This window comes from Sinocyclocheilus grahami, unplaced genomic scaffold (genome assembly GCF_001515645.1).
Source record: "Sinocyclocheilus grahami isolate Dianchi unplaced genomic scaffold, SAMN03320097.WGS_v1.1 scaffold58.1, whole genome shotgun sequence".
In the NCBI taxonomy this organism is placed as follows: domain Eukaryota; kingdom Metazoa; phylum Chordata; class Actinopteri; order Cypriniformes; family Cyprinidae; genus Sinocyclocheilus; species Sinocyclocheilus grahami.
Window position 1 is genome coordinate 2951290 of NW_015505237.1, and position 14860 is coordinate 2966149.

The window sequence follows — 14860 nt, forward strand, 5'->3', positions numbered from 1 at the left end:
CATGAAGCGCCACCCGTCCCATCCGGCAGCGGTCCACAGCCACCATCACCACCACCATCACCCGGGCCGGAGGAAAAGCGACAACAAGGCCAGCACCTATGGGATAAACTACCTGCTCTCCAGCTGGACTAACGGCAATTATGACAACTCCGGCACGCCGTGGAAGACGAGGAAATATAACCCAGGGGTTGACGGGTGAGAAGAGCTTGATTTATTACAGCAGCAGCGGTCGGGACGGGGCGTTATAATGTTACGCTGTCTTTTTGTGGCCTTTTCGTGTGTGATAAAGTGTCAGGGGGCCTTTTCTGTCGTGTTGGGCCGGGGAATTAGCTTTAGCACGTTAGCCGGGGTGTCCTGGGTTCGGTTCGGAGCCGCTGCGGTCTGTGGGTGGGTCACTTGTGGAATGCGAGCGTCTGGTTACAGTTTGTAGCGATTCCGATTCGATCTTTTGATTCGGATCTTTATATCAATGAGTCTGTTGAACCGGTGTGTGCCACTCATCCTCGAATCGTTTGGAGCGGTTTCCAGTCAGTAACTCATTAAAACGAGAACCAAACATGCAAGTTCACGTCAATGAAGATTGTGACCCAGAACCACAAAAACCAGTCATAAGGGTCGATTTTTTTTAATTGAGATGTATACATCATCTGAAAGCTGAAGCTTTCCAGTGATGTTTGTTAGGATTGGACAATATCTGGCTGAGATGCAACTATTTGTAAATCTGGAATCTGAGGGTGCAAAACAAAAAAATCAATGTTGAAAAAAATTGGCTTTAAATTTGTCCAAATGAAGTTCTTGGCAATGCATATTACTAAACAAAAATTAAGTTTTGATATATTTACAGTAGGAAATTTACAAAATATCTTCATGGAACATGATCTTTACTTAATATCCTAATGTTTTTTGGCATAAAAGAAAAATCAATAATTTTGACCCATACAATGTATTGTTGGCTATTGCTACAAATATACCCCAGCGACCTAAGACTGCTTTTGTGCTCCAGGGTCACAATTTTGTTGAAGTGAATTACGATTAATTAGCTAAATCAAAGCAGTAACCAGTTAAATAATGATATACAGTCTTCTTAACACTTGATAGAAAATAAATATATAATAGGCATATTCAAATGTTCTAGTGTGGGTTCCGGAAATAAAAAAGCCTGTTCAGTTTCTTAAAGGGAAGTGATTTTTAGTGATGATAACTTCAAAATCTTTAAAGACTGATCTACTGTGAGCTACAAGGTTGTTAATCAGCAGTATATGCAATAGTTGAAGCCATTAACCACTTCTTTTTGTTTTTTCAACTTCTTTTAAATAATCATGTTCAACAGTGGCATTTTGGTGGAAAAGCTGCATTACCCATGATTCAGCAGAGAAATCTCAACCAATTTCACAATTTGGAAGACCAAATGTAAAGGTTGAATAATACTTTTTACAGTACATCTCATATAAATTTGTCAGCCACAGTAAATATTGCATTTTTTGCCATTCTGTTGAACATGTTTCTCTGTATGGTTATATTTGTCATAGGGTTTCCATGCATAATGTTTTTTTCAGACTTGGGATTTCTTAATGGTCATTTTTACTTCATTGTATTGCAATCTGGAGTATCTTTTCCATGTTTCAAGCATTAAATACTTCCGGCAGTTGGTTTTATCCATAGGGAATTGATTGGATTGTGAAATGTGGATGTTTTTATACCAGAATGGAGCCAGATCGGCTATTGGTTAGCATTTAACCAGTCAAGTTATTTGTCCTGTAGCCCAAGTGTATTTACTGTACAGGTTGTTAATGTTTGTTTTTTTTCTTTTACATTTTTAAAACAAATGTTAAGATTCTTGTTTTGACTCGTTGTGAAGGATATGCAATAACGACCTGTTCAATTGTACCAATGACCTTTCCATTATAATCATTTCTCATTTCCTCCAAGGTTGCATGAAGAAATCATGGACTTCTACAATTTCATGTCTCCTCGTCCTGAGGAGACCACCATGAGACAAGAGGTGGTAGACAGGATAGAGTCGGTCATCAAGGAGTTGTGGCCAACCGCTGAAGTAAGCCAGATTAAGAGTCGATGTCTTTAAAATTGAGCTATTAGCATTATAAATGAAAGTCAAAAATTCAAATGGATTTTTTTTATTTGTATGTACTCAGGTCCAGATTTTTGGCAGCTTTAGCACTGGACTCTTTCTCCCAACCAGGTAAATGAATGCGTGTTTGATCTTGCACGTTAAGTGACAACACAACAGTGAGATTTCGAACAGGACCGTTAGCAGATCTCAGTATGCGTAATGTTGCTCTCATGATCTGTTGTTGCTGTCATAACACTATTCACAGTTCGATGACTCACAGACTGGTGGGATCGAAGCACGTGCTTCATCATTATCACAACCATAGCCTGCTAGCCTTTTTTGGCTCTGAGCTGTCATTTTATGATCAATTGCAGTTTAACTCCAGATGTGAGGATGGCACAAATAGGGCTGGGCGATATAGCTAAAAAATTTATCAACGATATGTTTCATATCGTTCGGTATCAATAATTATTGACATTTTTTATAACCTTTTTTTAAAACAAAGAGCAATAGAAAATTTTTTTTTTAATTAAACCACTGTATTTTTTAATTAGCACAATTTGAGACAAACAACAAATATTTTTAGTTTTAACAATCGAACACAAAACAAAAATTAAACCAATATCTAATTTCTTATGTTTTATACGCAGATTAAATGGGTCTTAAAGAAACGTTTGTCTTGTCTCCCGAGGCCACAGGAGGGCGCAGTGAGCAAAATAATGCAGCGCATTTAAATTGTCAACGCAAGGAATTAACTCTATAAAAATAAACGTGCATTACGTCTAAATTAACTAATAATTTCGTAAATTGCATAAACAATTATGAACAAAACAGCATCATGTATTTATGCATTGCTTAATCCAAAGAGCCGAAGCGCCATTCACACAGACTGCATTTAAAAACATATGAGACGCAGTGAAAAGGAATAACCCGCCACAAATCCGTGACGTGTTTTCTAAAAGTTTAAACTGTTTTAAATTTGCATGGCTTTCTATAAATCTCTTGTGTGAGACGCGAGTGCAGCAGTCATATTTGTCCATCTAAAAAGTGTGCTGAATATGCATCTGTGTGAATGGCTTGGTTTCGGTTTGAACCTAATCAAGATCTTCTCCGCATTGAGCTTCTATATTTCTCTAATATTTTGAATGCATAACACAGCAGCGGTGCATCTCGTGGGCTAGACTAACAAAACATTCAAATGCAACAACGTCACTTACATCATTATCACCGCATCTTGTGCGCCACTGATGCACACCTAACATTCAAATGCAAATGTTTATTTTAAATTCGACTAATATTCGTTCTTTGTTCACAATCTTCTCATCATAGGCAGGCACAGCACTCATTTCAGCATGTGTTCGTCTTTGTGTGTGCTGTCTGCATCACTCATGGCACGGACCTATATCGGTAAAAAAAATTATATCGTTATCAAAGAAGGTGTACCGTCGATAAATATCGATACCGTTTTATCGCCTAGACACAAATGATCTTAGATCTGTAGCTTGCAAAACTTGTACAGTCCAAAAAAAAATTGGTCTCTAAAGCTGGGAAGATTTTCCTTGTGTTAATGTTAGTCAGTAGGCCTCATGTATTTGTCTGAACACTACTAAGACGACCATGAATGTGAGTTGTGTTCACAAATAGTATGCTATTTGATATTTTTGTTTTCATGTGATATGTGGGCTTTCGTTAGGCTTCATAGAGTGTGTTGATTTTGACAAATTGCTTAAACCTGAATCTGGCTGATTCTTTTACACTGTAGTGACATTGACCTGGTGGTGTTTGGGAAATGGGAGAAACCTCCGCTGCAGCAGCTGGAGCAGGCGCTCAGACAACACAATGTGGCAGAACCTTATTCCATCAAAGTTCTCGACAAAGCTACGGTACGAGTTTCCCTCTGTTGCTTTAACATCAACTACGCTCAGTTAAACAGTTTCATATTCAGTGGTTGTTGCTTGAATGGATCCCCTTTGGATGCTTTGCTTTAATTTTTAACATTTGGGGGATTCTTGGTCATTAATTGTTATATTCATATCTTTGAATTTTGAAGGTACCAATCATCAAACTGACAGATCAGGAGACCGAGGTGAAAGTGGACATAAGTTTTAACGTGGAGACGGGCATCAAAGCTGCTAGCTTCATCAAAGAATATGTGAAGGTAAAAAAAAAAATGGTTTTGGCATATTTTGTATATCTAATTTTACAAAATCTTGTAAAACTAGACTAAATGTATAGTTTCAATATGGGCTGAATGTCTGAATATTGTTTGCTGGTTTACTTTTTTTTTTAGTTATAGTGTACGTGTCAAATTTTGATTAACTACTAAATTTGAAGGACATGTCGTTCAATAATTTTAGTCTTGCTAAAGTAGCATATCACTTTGTTTTAGTCTCTAAAAATAAAATTTTCATTGACATTATTTGCAAAATGACAGCATGTCAAACTGTAGCGGACAATAGACAGTTCAACTTGACAGTAAAAACTTTTGTGATCGAGATTTCTATTTCAAATAAATTCCTTGTCAATTAAAGAATCCTGGAAAAAAAAAAAGCTATATAAATGCATCATAAAAAAAAAGTCTTAATGATCATGTGACACTGAAAACCGGTATAATGGCTGCAGAAAATTCAGCTTTTCGTGACAGGAATAAATTACATTTTAATTTTCAAATAGAAAACTTATTTTGAATTGTATTATTGTTTTGCTGTATTATTGGTCTTTTTGTTTAGTTCTAGTACATGGACTTTTGATAAAGTCATGTCATATTCAATATTTTTTTGTCCGTTTTACTTTCCACTTTCATTTTATTTGTAATAGTAATATTTTAATTGTCTATAATATGCAAAAAGATGAGAACATATCAAGCTTGAAACAGAGCCTTAATGACACATTGGTACTAATGTAATTTAGTTCAACTTTGCAAATGTTCCTTTTCTTTGTAAATGTAAGTTGTAAATTTTATGTCGTGACTATAGCTGATTAATCTTGCATATGTTTTAGTGAACAAAAGCAAAGCAGTTCAGTTTACCAGTCTTCAGTTCTTTCAGCTCATGTAGAACAATTCCCAACAGTCTTATGGTTACATTTTTGCATAAATCTTTCTACATTTTCTTGTGAAAACATTGTATGGGCATTGGCCATTGCAGTGTTACTTACTGCTGTACTTTAAGTCCCAAGCCAATAATGGCAGTCTGGCCATCACTGATAAAAGTGGTTTGATCTGATTCATTATACACAAAGGATATACAACTGAAAGGCTTGACTGTTGCTTAAAGTTTGGCTTCAAAGTCAAAATTAATTCTGTTATTGTAGGGACTCTGGAACTCTGTGTGGGGACGTTGCTTGTGTTTAGCTCCCAGTATGAAAGTATGCACAAAATTCTAATGGTTTTGATGTTGAAAAGAAGCATTTTGCTTTGGGACTGACCACGGTGTGGTGCTGCTGTTTATGTATATAAATATATCATATTTTTTCAGTTCATTTGACTAAAGGCAGGATGTACATTTTGAACCCTAATTGTATTTACATGTTTTATGTGTCCTAGATTTGTTCCATGTTTGCTAATTTGATGTCAGGCTTACAGTGTCAGTGTTAGGCTAAAGAGAGGAGGAGGGTGAAGCATAACTGAACATCTGTCAGCAAGCTTTCAGTGCAGATGTTTGAATAAGGAGATGCTCATTTCCTTGTGCATACCTGCTGTACTGCTCTGTGACCGCAAGGTCCCCTTCATAGCTCTCATCTGTGCATCTATCAGAGGAGATTTAGGGATAAAGGGTCTGATTCACTAAACGTGCATTACCAATCATAATTTAACTAACCTTTGTACTAAAATATATTGATAAACATGCTCCTTCAGATGGATTTTACAAGTTACATGATTATTGTAGGTGTAAAATTAAGTGTCCCAAAGCTGTCTTTTTTTTAAATCTTTTGAATCAGTCCAAAATAGTTGGTCCTCTCTCTCTCTCTCTATATATCTTTTATTATTTTTATTTTATTTAGTTAGTTAGTTAGTAAAACAAAAAAAGGTGTATGCAAAGGTAATGTCACAATGTGGCATTTTCTATGAAGGAATACAGAGAACAGCATCTGATTCACAAAAAGTATGGTGTGCATGTGCAACCAAAATAAAAAATGCACCGTGTAAATAAGTTCAGACCGCTCGTTTGCATACCTACATGTTTGACAGCTGTTAATGCACAATCACCGTTTTAGATCGACTAACTGTAATACTGTAAGATTTCCGTTCACTGTATTTTGTGCATACAAACACAAAATAATCCAAACAGTTATTTTTGGATGTTCAGTTCATGTCAGCAAGATCATATGTATTAGTTGAACTCTCATGAGCAAAGTAATTACAAGTGGGGAAATTTAGAAGCTTGGGGCTTAAATATAAAACTAAATATATGAGAGTGCTATTTATATAAATTTATCATAGCGTATAAAGATTCAATTTACAGCGCCTTCATGAATTGAATAAAAACAAAGCAAAAACGCACCTGATGCACATTCTTTAGTCATTATTTTGTGGAAGTAGTGTTAAATCTTGCTGATTTTTTTTTTTGTAGAAATGGTACTTCACACCTGATGTCATAATTATGACTTTCCAGCTTGTAAATATGAACTAGTGAGCTTCTTGCTGTCTACTGCCTACACTTATATTCTAGGGCAGCATCCTAAGTTAATTGGAACCTCATTGGTGATGAATGTGAAGGGCACTGAGACTCCGCTCGCTATTGGTTTCAAAGTAGTTTGATGTTAGCATATTTTTAAGGTAACACCTTAATAATTTAATAAACGTAATAGATGGCTCACACAGATATTTTGTCAACCCCTTTGAGTTAAAATATGGGCTTTTTAAAAAAAGTTAGACATCGTAAATGACTTCCTAACTCATAAATTCAAACTTCCCAGGAGGACTTGAAACACTCGTAGTGAATGACACCCAAAGCCTATAAGACGGTGTCGTTCTTACATGGTGGAGGAATGTAAGATGTATTGGCCCGTCCCCAGTTATCATAACACTTCACCTTATGTAAATATTTCTGCAGCTTCCGAACAGCTGCATTTAATCTACGTCTCACCTCTCGCACGTTTTTACCCCAATAAAGACAGTGACAGGTACAGCTCTCATCTGCATACAAGCACCTTCACCCTAGTTCTCAAACTCTTGATTTAATTAGCCACTTACCTTGTCCCCTCAGCACTTTGGGCCGCATAATTAAAGTCACCCAGGAAGTCATCAACTACAGGGAGTGGATCATAAAGAAGTGGGGTTGCAGACACAACGCCCGCATTGAGAGGAACAAGGGTGCGTCTGAATATGAAGACACTTTCTCACAATGTACCTGTTATGACTTCAGATACTAAGTGAATTTCATTCAGGATGTTTGTGTTTTTGATTGAACTTCATAATGTGCAGTACTCATTGATAAGGCATTATAGACCATCTGAGTGGACCAGTCACTGATGTTCTGGTGTTCAAGAAGTTTTACAGCAATGTTAGGCTTTGACTTTTAAGACGGCACATTACCCTAAATAGTCTAATAGTCTTATAGTCTTCCTCTAGTAAATCTGCCATGATAGTTATGTCAAAAAAACGTATTTTATTAATTCACAGAAACTAGGAGTATCCATACGTAAAATAATTACATTTTTAGAGTTTCAGAAGCCAGACGTGTTAAGAGCTAACTTTTTTTTAATTTTACGTTATTTTTCAGATGTTTGTGGTACATTGGATTAGGATTTTTGAAGAAAAAAAAATTCTACTTAATAAAATACTTTAGAACTTAGCATTAATAGAAAATTTGTATTGTCTTTATAAAAAAATAGCAAAGATGTTTTAAGATTAATTTACATAACACATCCGGGTCTAAATCACTTTTTTTTTTTATTATTATTAGGCTTCCTTATATATAAGTTTTTCTAGACTGCAGAAACTCTTTCGAAGGAAAAACAATAAGTATATAAATGTTAATATAAGGCCCTCTAGTGGACCCAGAACCCTGGTTAAGCACCACAGGTCTAGATTTTGAACAAATGAGAAATTAAGTAAATGTATTCTAAAGTTAATACAAGGAAATTAAACTGGACTATTTTGTTTGATGAAAGCATAACATTTCATTGGTCAACAAATGCCTGTGTCGGAGTGCTGTGCAGCAGCTGCTGTTTGCAGTAATGAAGTGTCACTTTGGCAAACCCTTGCATTTTGTTTTTACATTGCATTGATGTCAATAGATTTGAAACACTTTCTGATGCAGCGTAACTTTGTAGGTGCCCATGAAGTGCGTTTTATCCCTTTTACACCTTATTCTTGACTTTTGTGATTTAATGTGTTTTCTTAAACTGACGCTTGGTAGCTTAGTTTGGAAATGGAGTATGTGACCTTTTGAAAACTGGCTGTGGAGGTCCTCAGTCTGCTTTGACAGTCCGTTACCTGCTCTGCAGCGAATCCGCCCATAACCTGCTCTGATTCTGTATAATTTGTAGTCGTGCATGGTTGATGGTTTGGGTGTCTTCTGCATGCAGGTCCATCTCATAAAGACTCCGTGGGGCAGGTGGAGACAGGCACACTGCTGGTTGTAGGTGTGGAGGACCAGCAGCAGAGGGAATCTGTGTCTCCTCACAGCGCAGACTCCCCCATGTCCCTCTCCAGCCCTCAACAGCACTCCTCCGCCTCTTCTGCGTCCTCGCTGTCAGGCAGTGATATCGTAAGCATTGCCCTTCATCCATGTCCATACAACCCTATAAACATACTGCATTACACGGGATACAATGCATTACATTAAGGCCTCTAAATGATCTCAATCGAAACGTTTGTGAAACAGCTGTTGTACACCATCTCTACTAAATGCCTTCTGTTGTCTGATTGTTAGTTTATTTTTTATTGGAAGTAATAGGCCTTTTAGCATAATTGTAAAAACCTATCTTATTGGGTTGTGGTTCATGTGTCTTTCTGCTGTGAAAACTTTAATGACTTGTATAAAGCAAATGTAAGAATAGCTTTAATATTGTTGTTGGTGACATTTAAAGATGAGGGTCAAAGACGAGAGGTCCCAATTTGGTGTCTGCATTAAATTAAATAGTGAAAAATGATTTTATATGCATATAAAGTATATTAAATGTAAATAAAGTGTCCGCTTTAATGCTTCAAATAACTTTTGTGAAAATTTAAGATGTCAGAATATGGGTGAAAATAATCATCATTCAGTGTAACTGACGTATTTATGTAATTAAACTGTATTAAACTTTTTATTGTTTTAAATGATATTTATATGTATTTTATGTACATAGTCTGTTATGTGCTTATAAAGATCTCATTGATTTGCATGACAAGCTATCAGAATTTCATCTTTTGCCCATATTAATATCAGCTACTGCACCAAGGTATAAAAACCATAAAACCCTGATTTATCAAATACGATTATCAAAAATAATATAATTGTAAGATTTTGTCAAGAGGTTCAATACACTACTCCAATTTTTTTTTTAAAAGGGGGGATGGGGGGTATATATATATATATATATATGCCTCTAGTGCCATCTGAAATGTTCTTCTTAGGCTCCTATATTTAGATGAAATGAAATTGAATAGAACCTATTCATTGCCATTAAAGTGAAATTACTGAACATACACCTGAGAAAATGCTGCAATATAACAAAGAGTGAAAAATTTAAGGGGGTCTGAATACTTTCCATACCCACTGTATGTATATATATATATATTATATCCAGTAAAAGACTGACATATGAAATAATAGTGAGAAAATAAATATTTCGATATATAATTCTGACTATTATTTAATATGTCAGGCTTTTACAAGGTTAGATTGTCGTTCCCTCTCACATATTTGACTTCTGCTCCTTCAGGACTCTGACTCCACACCGTATGTCGCTCCACCTGTAGCCCCCTTCCTTCTCCAGATCCTGGCACCAGGTCCCCTGCCAGCAGCTCTTCAGATGGCCACGGGCAAAGCCAGCATCACGGCAGCACTCACCATGCCTCCGGCTGCCCAGGTGAGGGGCTGTTTTGGTTAATAGTTGAATTTGATGATGAAGATTCTTTGATGGGTAGGTAGCTTCCTCTCTGTGTTTCTCCAGGCGAGAGTGTCAATCCCCAGCAATCTTTCGGTCCACGCTCTACCTGGCAGACAGGTGTGTATGGCAGATGGACTACCCCCATACTTCCACATGCCCCCCCCTGCAGTCCCCCCAGCTCCCCCCAGTCCCCACCACCATCCCAAGGTAGGCAGTGCCCCGCGTGTGCTCTCCTCTAGATGTGTGTATATCTTCTTGACAGTGAGTCCGACTTTCCCTCCTTCATCAAGACTTCACAGTCTAGTCTAATGACAAAGTAAAAGGACGGTCTACTCCAAAATTAAATGTCAACATTAACTCACCCTCATGTCGTTTCAAACCTTTATGATTCACTTTCTTCTGAAGACTTTGGTAACCGAACAGTTTCAGTTCCCGTTGACTTCTATTGTATTTTTTGACCACACAGTGGAAGTCAATGGGATCCAGAGCTATCATCTTTTGTGTCCCACAGATGACAGACAGTCACACACAGGTTTGCAACAACATGATGGTAAGTAAATGATGACAAAATTAAAATTTTAGGGTGAACTATACTTTTAATTAAGAGGAAGAAATTCAGTGCCCAGCAATGTCAAATCAGCATCAAGAATTCAATTCAGGTTTTGAGAAAATTTATTTAAATGGAAAGTTTGTTGTTGTTGTTGTTTTTTATTCAAATGAGTAATGTTTCATCAGCTTGTCTTGCTCTACCCATGTATCAATACTAGAAAAACATCACTTAAGTTTAGATTTCTATAGCACTTTTCATAAAAAATCTTTTTAAAAATGCAAGTGATTACATAGCGTTATTTTTATTTGAAATACTTTGCTTTGTAAAATCAACTTCTAAATGTCTGTTCAGTAGTCCCTATAACATGACAATTTAATTTGTTGTGCTTCTAATTAAGTATGAAAAGCATTTGCAAATGTTGTACGAAACCAATATCACCACTACTCATCTTTGCACCAATAAAACGTGCAACACTTTGTTTTACTACCAAATTATATGTAATAATAGGCCCTATCTACTTATTATATTAATATCTAACTTGCATTGAAAAGGTTTCCGTGACCGCTCACCAGATCTCGGCAAAAATCTCATGAGTTATTCCAAAACATGATGAATGATGGGGTGTACACTAAGTCTCTAATAGTGCTCCAGAGTTTGGATTTAGTGTGCTTTAAGGGCCCTCTTTGCTGTTACTTTTGGCGTCTTTGCGGAGTAAAAATAATACAAATGAATATTACTTTTCAAAATAAGTTCTGTACCCAGACTTTCGAATGATATGCATTTGTTTGTTTGTTTTTTTTATAGTCCAGTTTTTATGTATGCTGAGCCATTTTTCAGATGCTAGCATCATCCTAAATTACCCTATCTTGTCTTATCTCCTGCAGACAGGTCCCAAGTTCCCGCTGAAGGGCTTCCACAACCCCGCCGTGGTGCACAGTCCCGTCCTTTCCAACCGAGGCCACATCCAGTACAACCGCCACACCTGGCGCCGCAGGAAGAGGGACAGTCTGCCAGCCAGCGTCAGCAGATAAAGACCTCGCGCCTCCCCTCCGGAAGCTCCCTCTCCACTCCTCGCTTCCTCTTCCACCCCTCCGGTCCCATCTTAAAACGACGAGAACTCCTTGAGCCCTCCTACTGATGGTGTGAGCACAGAGAGACCAGCGTTTGCAACCCAGCTCCTCGTTCAGTAGTTGTGGTGACGGTGGTGCTAAGTAGTTCAGTCTGCCATTGAGTCTGTGCATGTATATGTCGACTCGTGTGTTTGTTTTGTTTTGTTTTTTTTGTTTAACCTGTGCAGTCTTCCTGAGGAAGCTTCGAGAACAGGAACTGTTTTTTTTTTCCGATGGTCTAATCCACAACTTCCTGGTTGACAGGTGAAACGTTCCTTTTTTGTGTATGTTTGTGTGTGTTTCATGCGCTGTTGTTTTCCTGTCTTCATATTTTTGGTCTAAACGTTACACCCTTCACATGTGGGACAAACTGGATTCAGTGGATTTCAAGTGGTTATTTGTTTGTTGTATCGGGGTGTATGTATGTGTAACATTGGCTTCGAATCCTGCACTCGATGTTTCCAGAGATCCCCACCGTATTGACTGTACACATCACGCAACCTTAACGTTTTTTGTGCAATAACTTTCTGTATTTTCGTTCACTCTGGAAACATATTTAATTTAAGTTTTGTTTAGTTTTTTTTTTTTTTTTCTGTGTCCAGCATTTTTTTTGTAAAAACGTTTTTATTTTTGTAATGTTTTTAATTTTGTTCATCGTTTACAGATCCTGTCAGACAGGCTCCTTAAGGGGGGAAAAGTCCGTTTTAAAACCGTTTTTGAGAGTTTATATTCCCTATTACCCTTTTCTCTGCATAAATTGCACCTGGAAGAGAGCGAGTTAAAGCGGCCAGTGTAGATCTCGCAGAACGACTTGCAGGTGTCGCCATTTCCCACTTTGTGTTGAGCTTCAGAGTCTCGTCTGTTGCATTTATTCGTCTCATTCTTCTTTAAGGTTGTACTTGTGTGGAATTGAGGCTTTAGGACTTGGATTTAACAGATTGAGAACCGACTGATGCTCAAGCCCTTAGTCTGTACGCGCTTTCATTTATATATATATATGTGTGTGTGTGTCTGTCCTTTTTAAATCGCTCTAGGTAAGTGTGAGACGTGAATTATTTTAGGGAAGCTCTAATGAACGTGCGAGGGGACTCCAGATCAGTGCAGCTTTATGCAAGGTGCCCTAATCAGACCTTTACGACTTCTGATCGGGCACCCGAATCAGACTAGTGGAGTAAGGGAATTTATTTTGATTCCATTCTGGAATCTTGACATGCATTTATGGCCAGGTACTTGCGCTAATATATGCCTTTTTGGTAATTACCTATTCCTGTACTGTATTGTATTGTTTAGTTTTTTTTTTGGTTCTGTTTGTATATGGCACACTAAAACTGTATTGCTGTTGCTCAGAACATCACAGGCATACAGGTTATTGTTACTATGCAAGTGGAGTTTTGAAAACCTCTCTTCCTGTGTCCCTCACGACGGCCCTTTGCTTGTAAATCTTGTCAAAGTGACCGTTAACGGACCCAGGCCTGAGAGCGACGCATCAAGGTACACGTGAACAGTTCCTGTATGCAAGTTCAGTCTGTTTCGATGGAGGAAAAACAGCCGGATGTCTTGTCTGGAGTTTTTGCGGAACAGATATTTCCTCCTGGAGATCAACCGGACTATTTTACTGCTGTTACAATACTACAACCATGACTTGCGGTCTGTATGGAATGACTTTGATTGCCACAAACTTACGTGAAGCCTTTTACAAAGTCATATCTTATACGGAGACTATGGATTGTCCTTGTAACTCGCCTGCCTATCAATGCAATAGGGCAAATGTTACTCTAATAGCAGTTTCTGCTTTAGATAGAACCAGCATCTTTTGCAAAATGGGTCAGACATTGAGGCAACTCTCCCCCTCCTTCGGTTCACATAAGGACCTACTTTATCGGTGATTTTGTGTGAATGAAAATGGCTCCCTGTTTTTCCTGAGTGAATCTGTGGAGGTGTGTTGGAAAGGTGGAAATGTTTCACTCTGTAATGGTTTGACATTTGTGGTGATGTACTTGCTTGATACAGTGTGACACTCCTCATTGAATTTCAATGATGGATTTTAAATGTAACCCTTTTTTTGCTGACGTCTGTTGTCGCAGTGGCCAAAAGCACTCCTTGTCAATCCTTAACTGAAAGCCCTCAATGTGGCCACCCATCATCTTAAGAGGTCAGACGGAGGAATTGTTTTTGTTTTCCTTCAGTATTTTTATGTAATTTTTTTTCTATTTTATTTTTTAAATAAACATCTTAAAACCATGCATGCAGTTGCTTGCGGTTTATTTTTCCGTCTTAATTGTTGTTTGATTAAATGAAATATTAAATCATGCCTTACTGGATCAGCACTAATGGCAGATGTTTTTGGGCAATGTTGCCATCATCGGGCAACCAGGTGAAACTCAGTTGCCTGACAAAATTGCTCAAAAAGTTGCCCTGTGTATCATCAGTCTTGCTGAGGTTTTACCACTTGATGGTGAGCTTGCACTTCATGAAAAGTCAGAGCTCTTTAGTTAGCACTCGAAAGAGAAAAACATAAGCTGATAATAAATCATTCTTATTTGCTAATAAGGAATCGGGCTACCACAAGGATGTTTGTGCATGAATTGGAAAAAATTATAATAATGGTTTTCTTTAACCCGGTAATGCCTGACACGTAATGATGATCAGATTTTTTTTTTAATGGAACAGTTTATTGAACAATATACATTTAAGAATGCATTAAAAGTTTGCATAAGTGTTGGTGGTTGAAGTTGAGAACCGCTGTCATAGTTGATTTATTAAGCTTTTATGGCTCATATTTTATGACTCTTCAAAATAGCACCTCAGTTTTATTCAGAGGCACAGACTGAGCAAAACTATGCTGTTTGGTGTAGATGCTCTTATTAATATGATCAAAATGTGATTAAATTCCTACGTTTACATTTAGTCATTTTGCAGACGCTTTTATCCAAAGCGACTTACAATTGGGGAATACATAAAGCGATTCATCTTAAAGAGGCAAACAGTCACAGGAAGTGTTCGCAATGCCAAGTTTCAGGCATTGTTTAAATCAGTACAAGCTAGAAAGGGAAGGATTAAATAGAGTAGCAACGCATGGTCAAGTAGTGT

General features: G+C 37.4%; 1 protein-coding gene across 1 annotated transcript; it reads left to right on the forward strand.

Moving 5' to 3' along the window:
* Position 1: 1 nt before the first annotated feature.
* Positions 2–12368, forward strand: tent4a (terminal nucleotidyltransferase 4A). Its single transcript, XM_016270914.1, has 13 exons — positions 2–195; positions 1930–2053; positions 2154–2200; positions 3834–3954; positions 4122–4229; positions 5218–5284; positions 5384–5437; positions 7126–7195; positions 7279–7385; positions 8603–8784; positions 9944–10090; positions 10175–10318; positions 11546–12368. Exons 1-13 carry the CDS (start codon positions 2–4, stop codon positions 11690–11692), a joined length of 1512 nt encoding a protein of 503 aa, XP_016126400.1. The 3' UTR covers positions 11693–12368.
* Positions 12369–14860: the final 2492 nt, after the last annotated feature.

What these genes read in the sequence shown, in the direction of transcription:
- tent4a (XM_016270914.1), top strand. Translation starts at nt 2, where the DNA reads ATGAAGCGCCACCCGTCCCATCCGGCAGCGGTCCACAGCCACCATCAC. An exon ending in GGACTCTTTCTCCCAACCAG is followed by an intron (nt 2,201 to 3,833) that starts GTAAATGAATGC and finishes TTTACACTGTAG; the next exon opens with TGACATTGACCTGGTGGTGT. An exon ending in CCGCATTGAGAGGAACAAGG is followed by an intron (nt 7,386 to 8,602) that starts GTGCGTCTGAAT and finishes TTCTGCATGCAG; the next exon opens with GTCCATCTCATAAAGACTCC.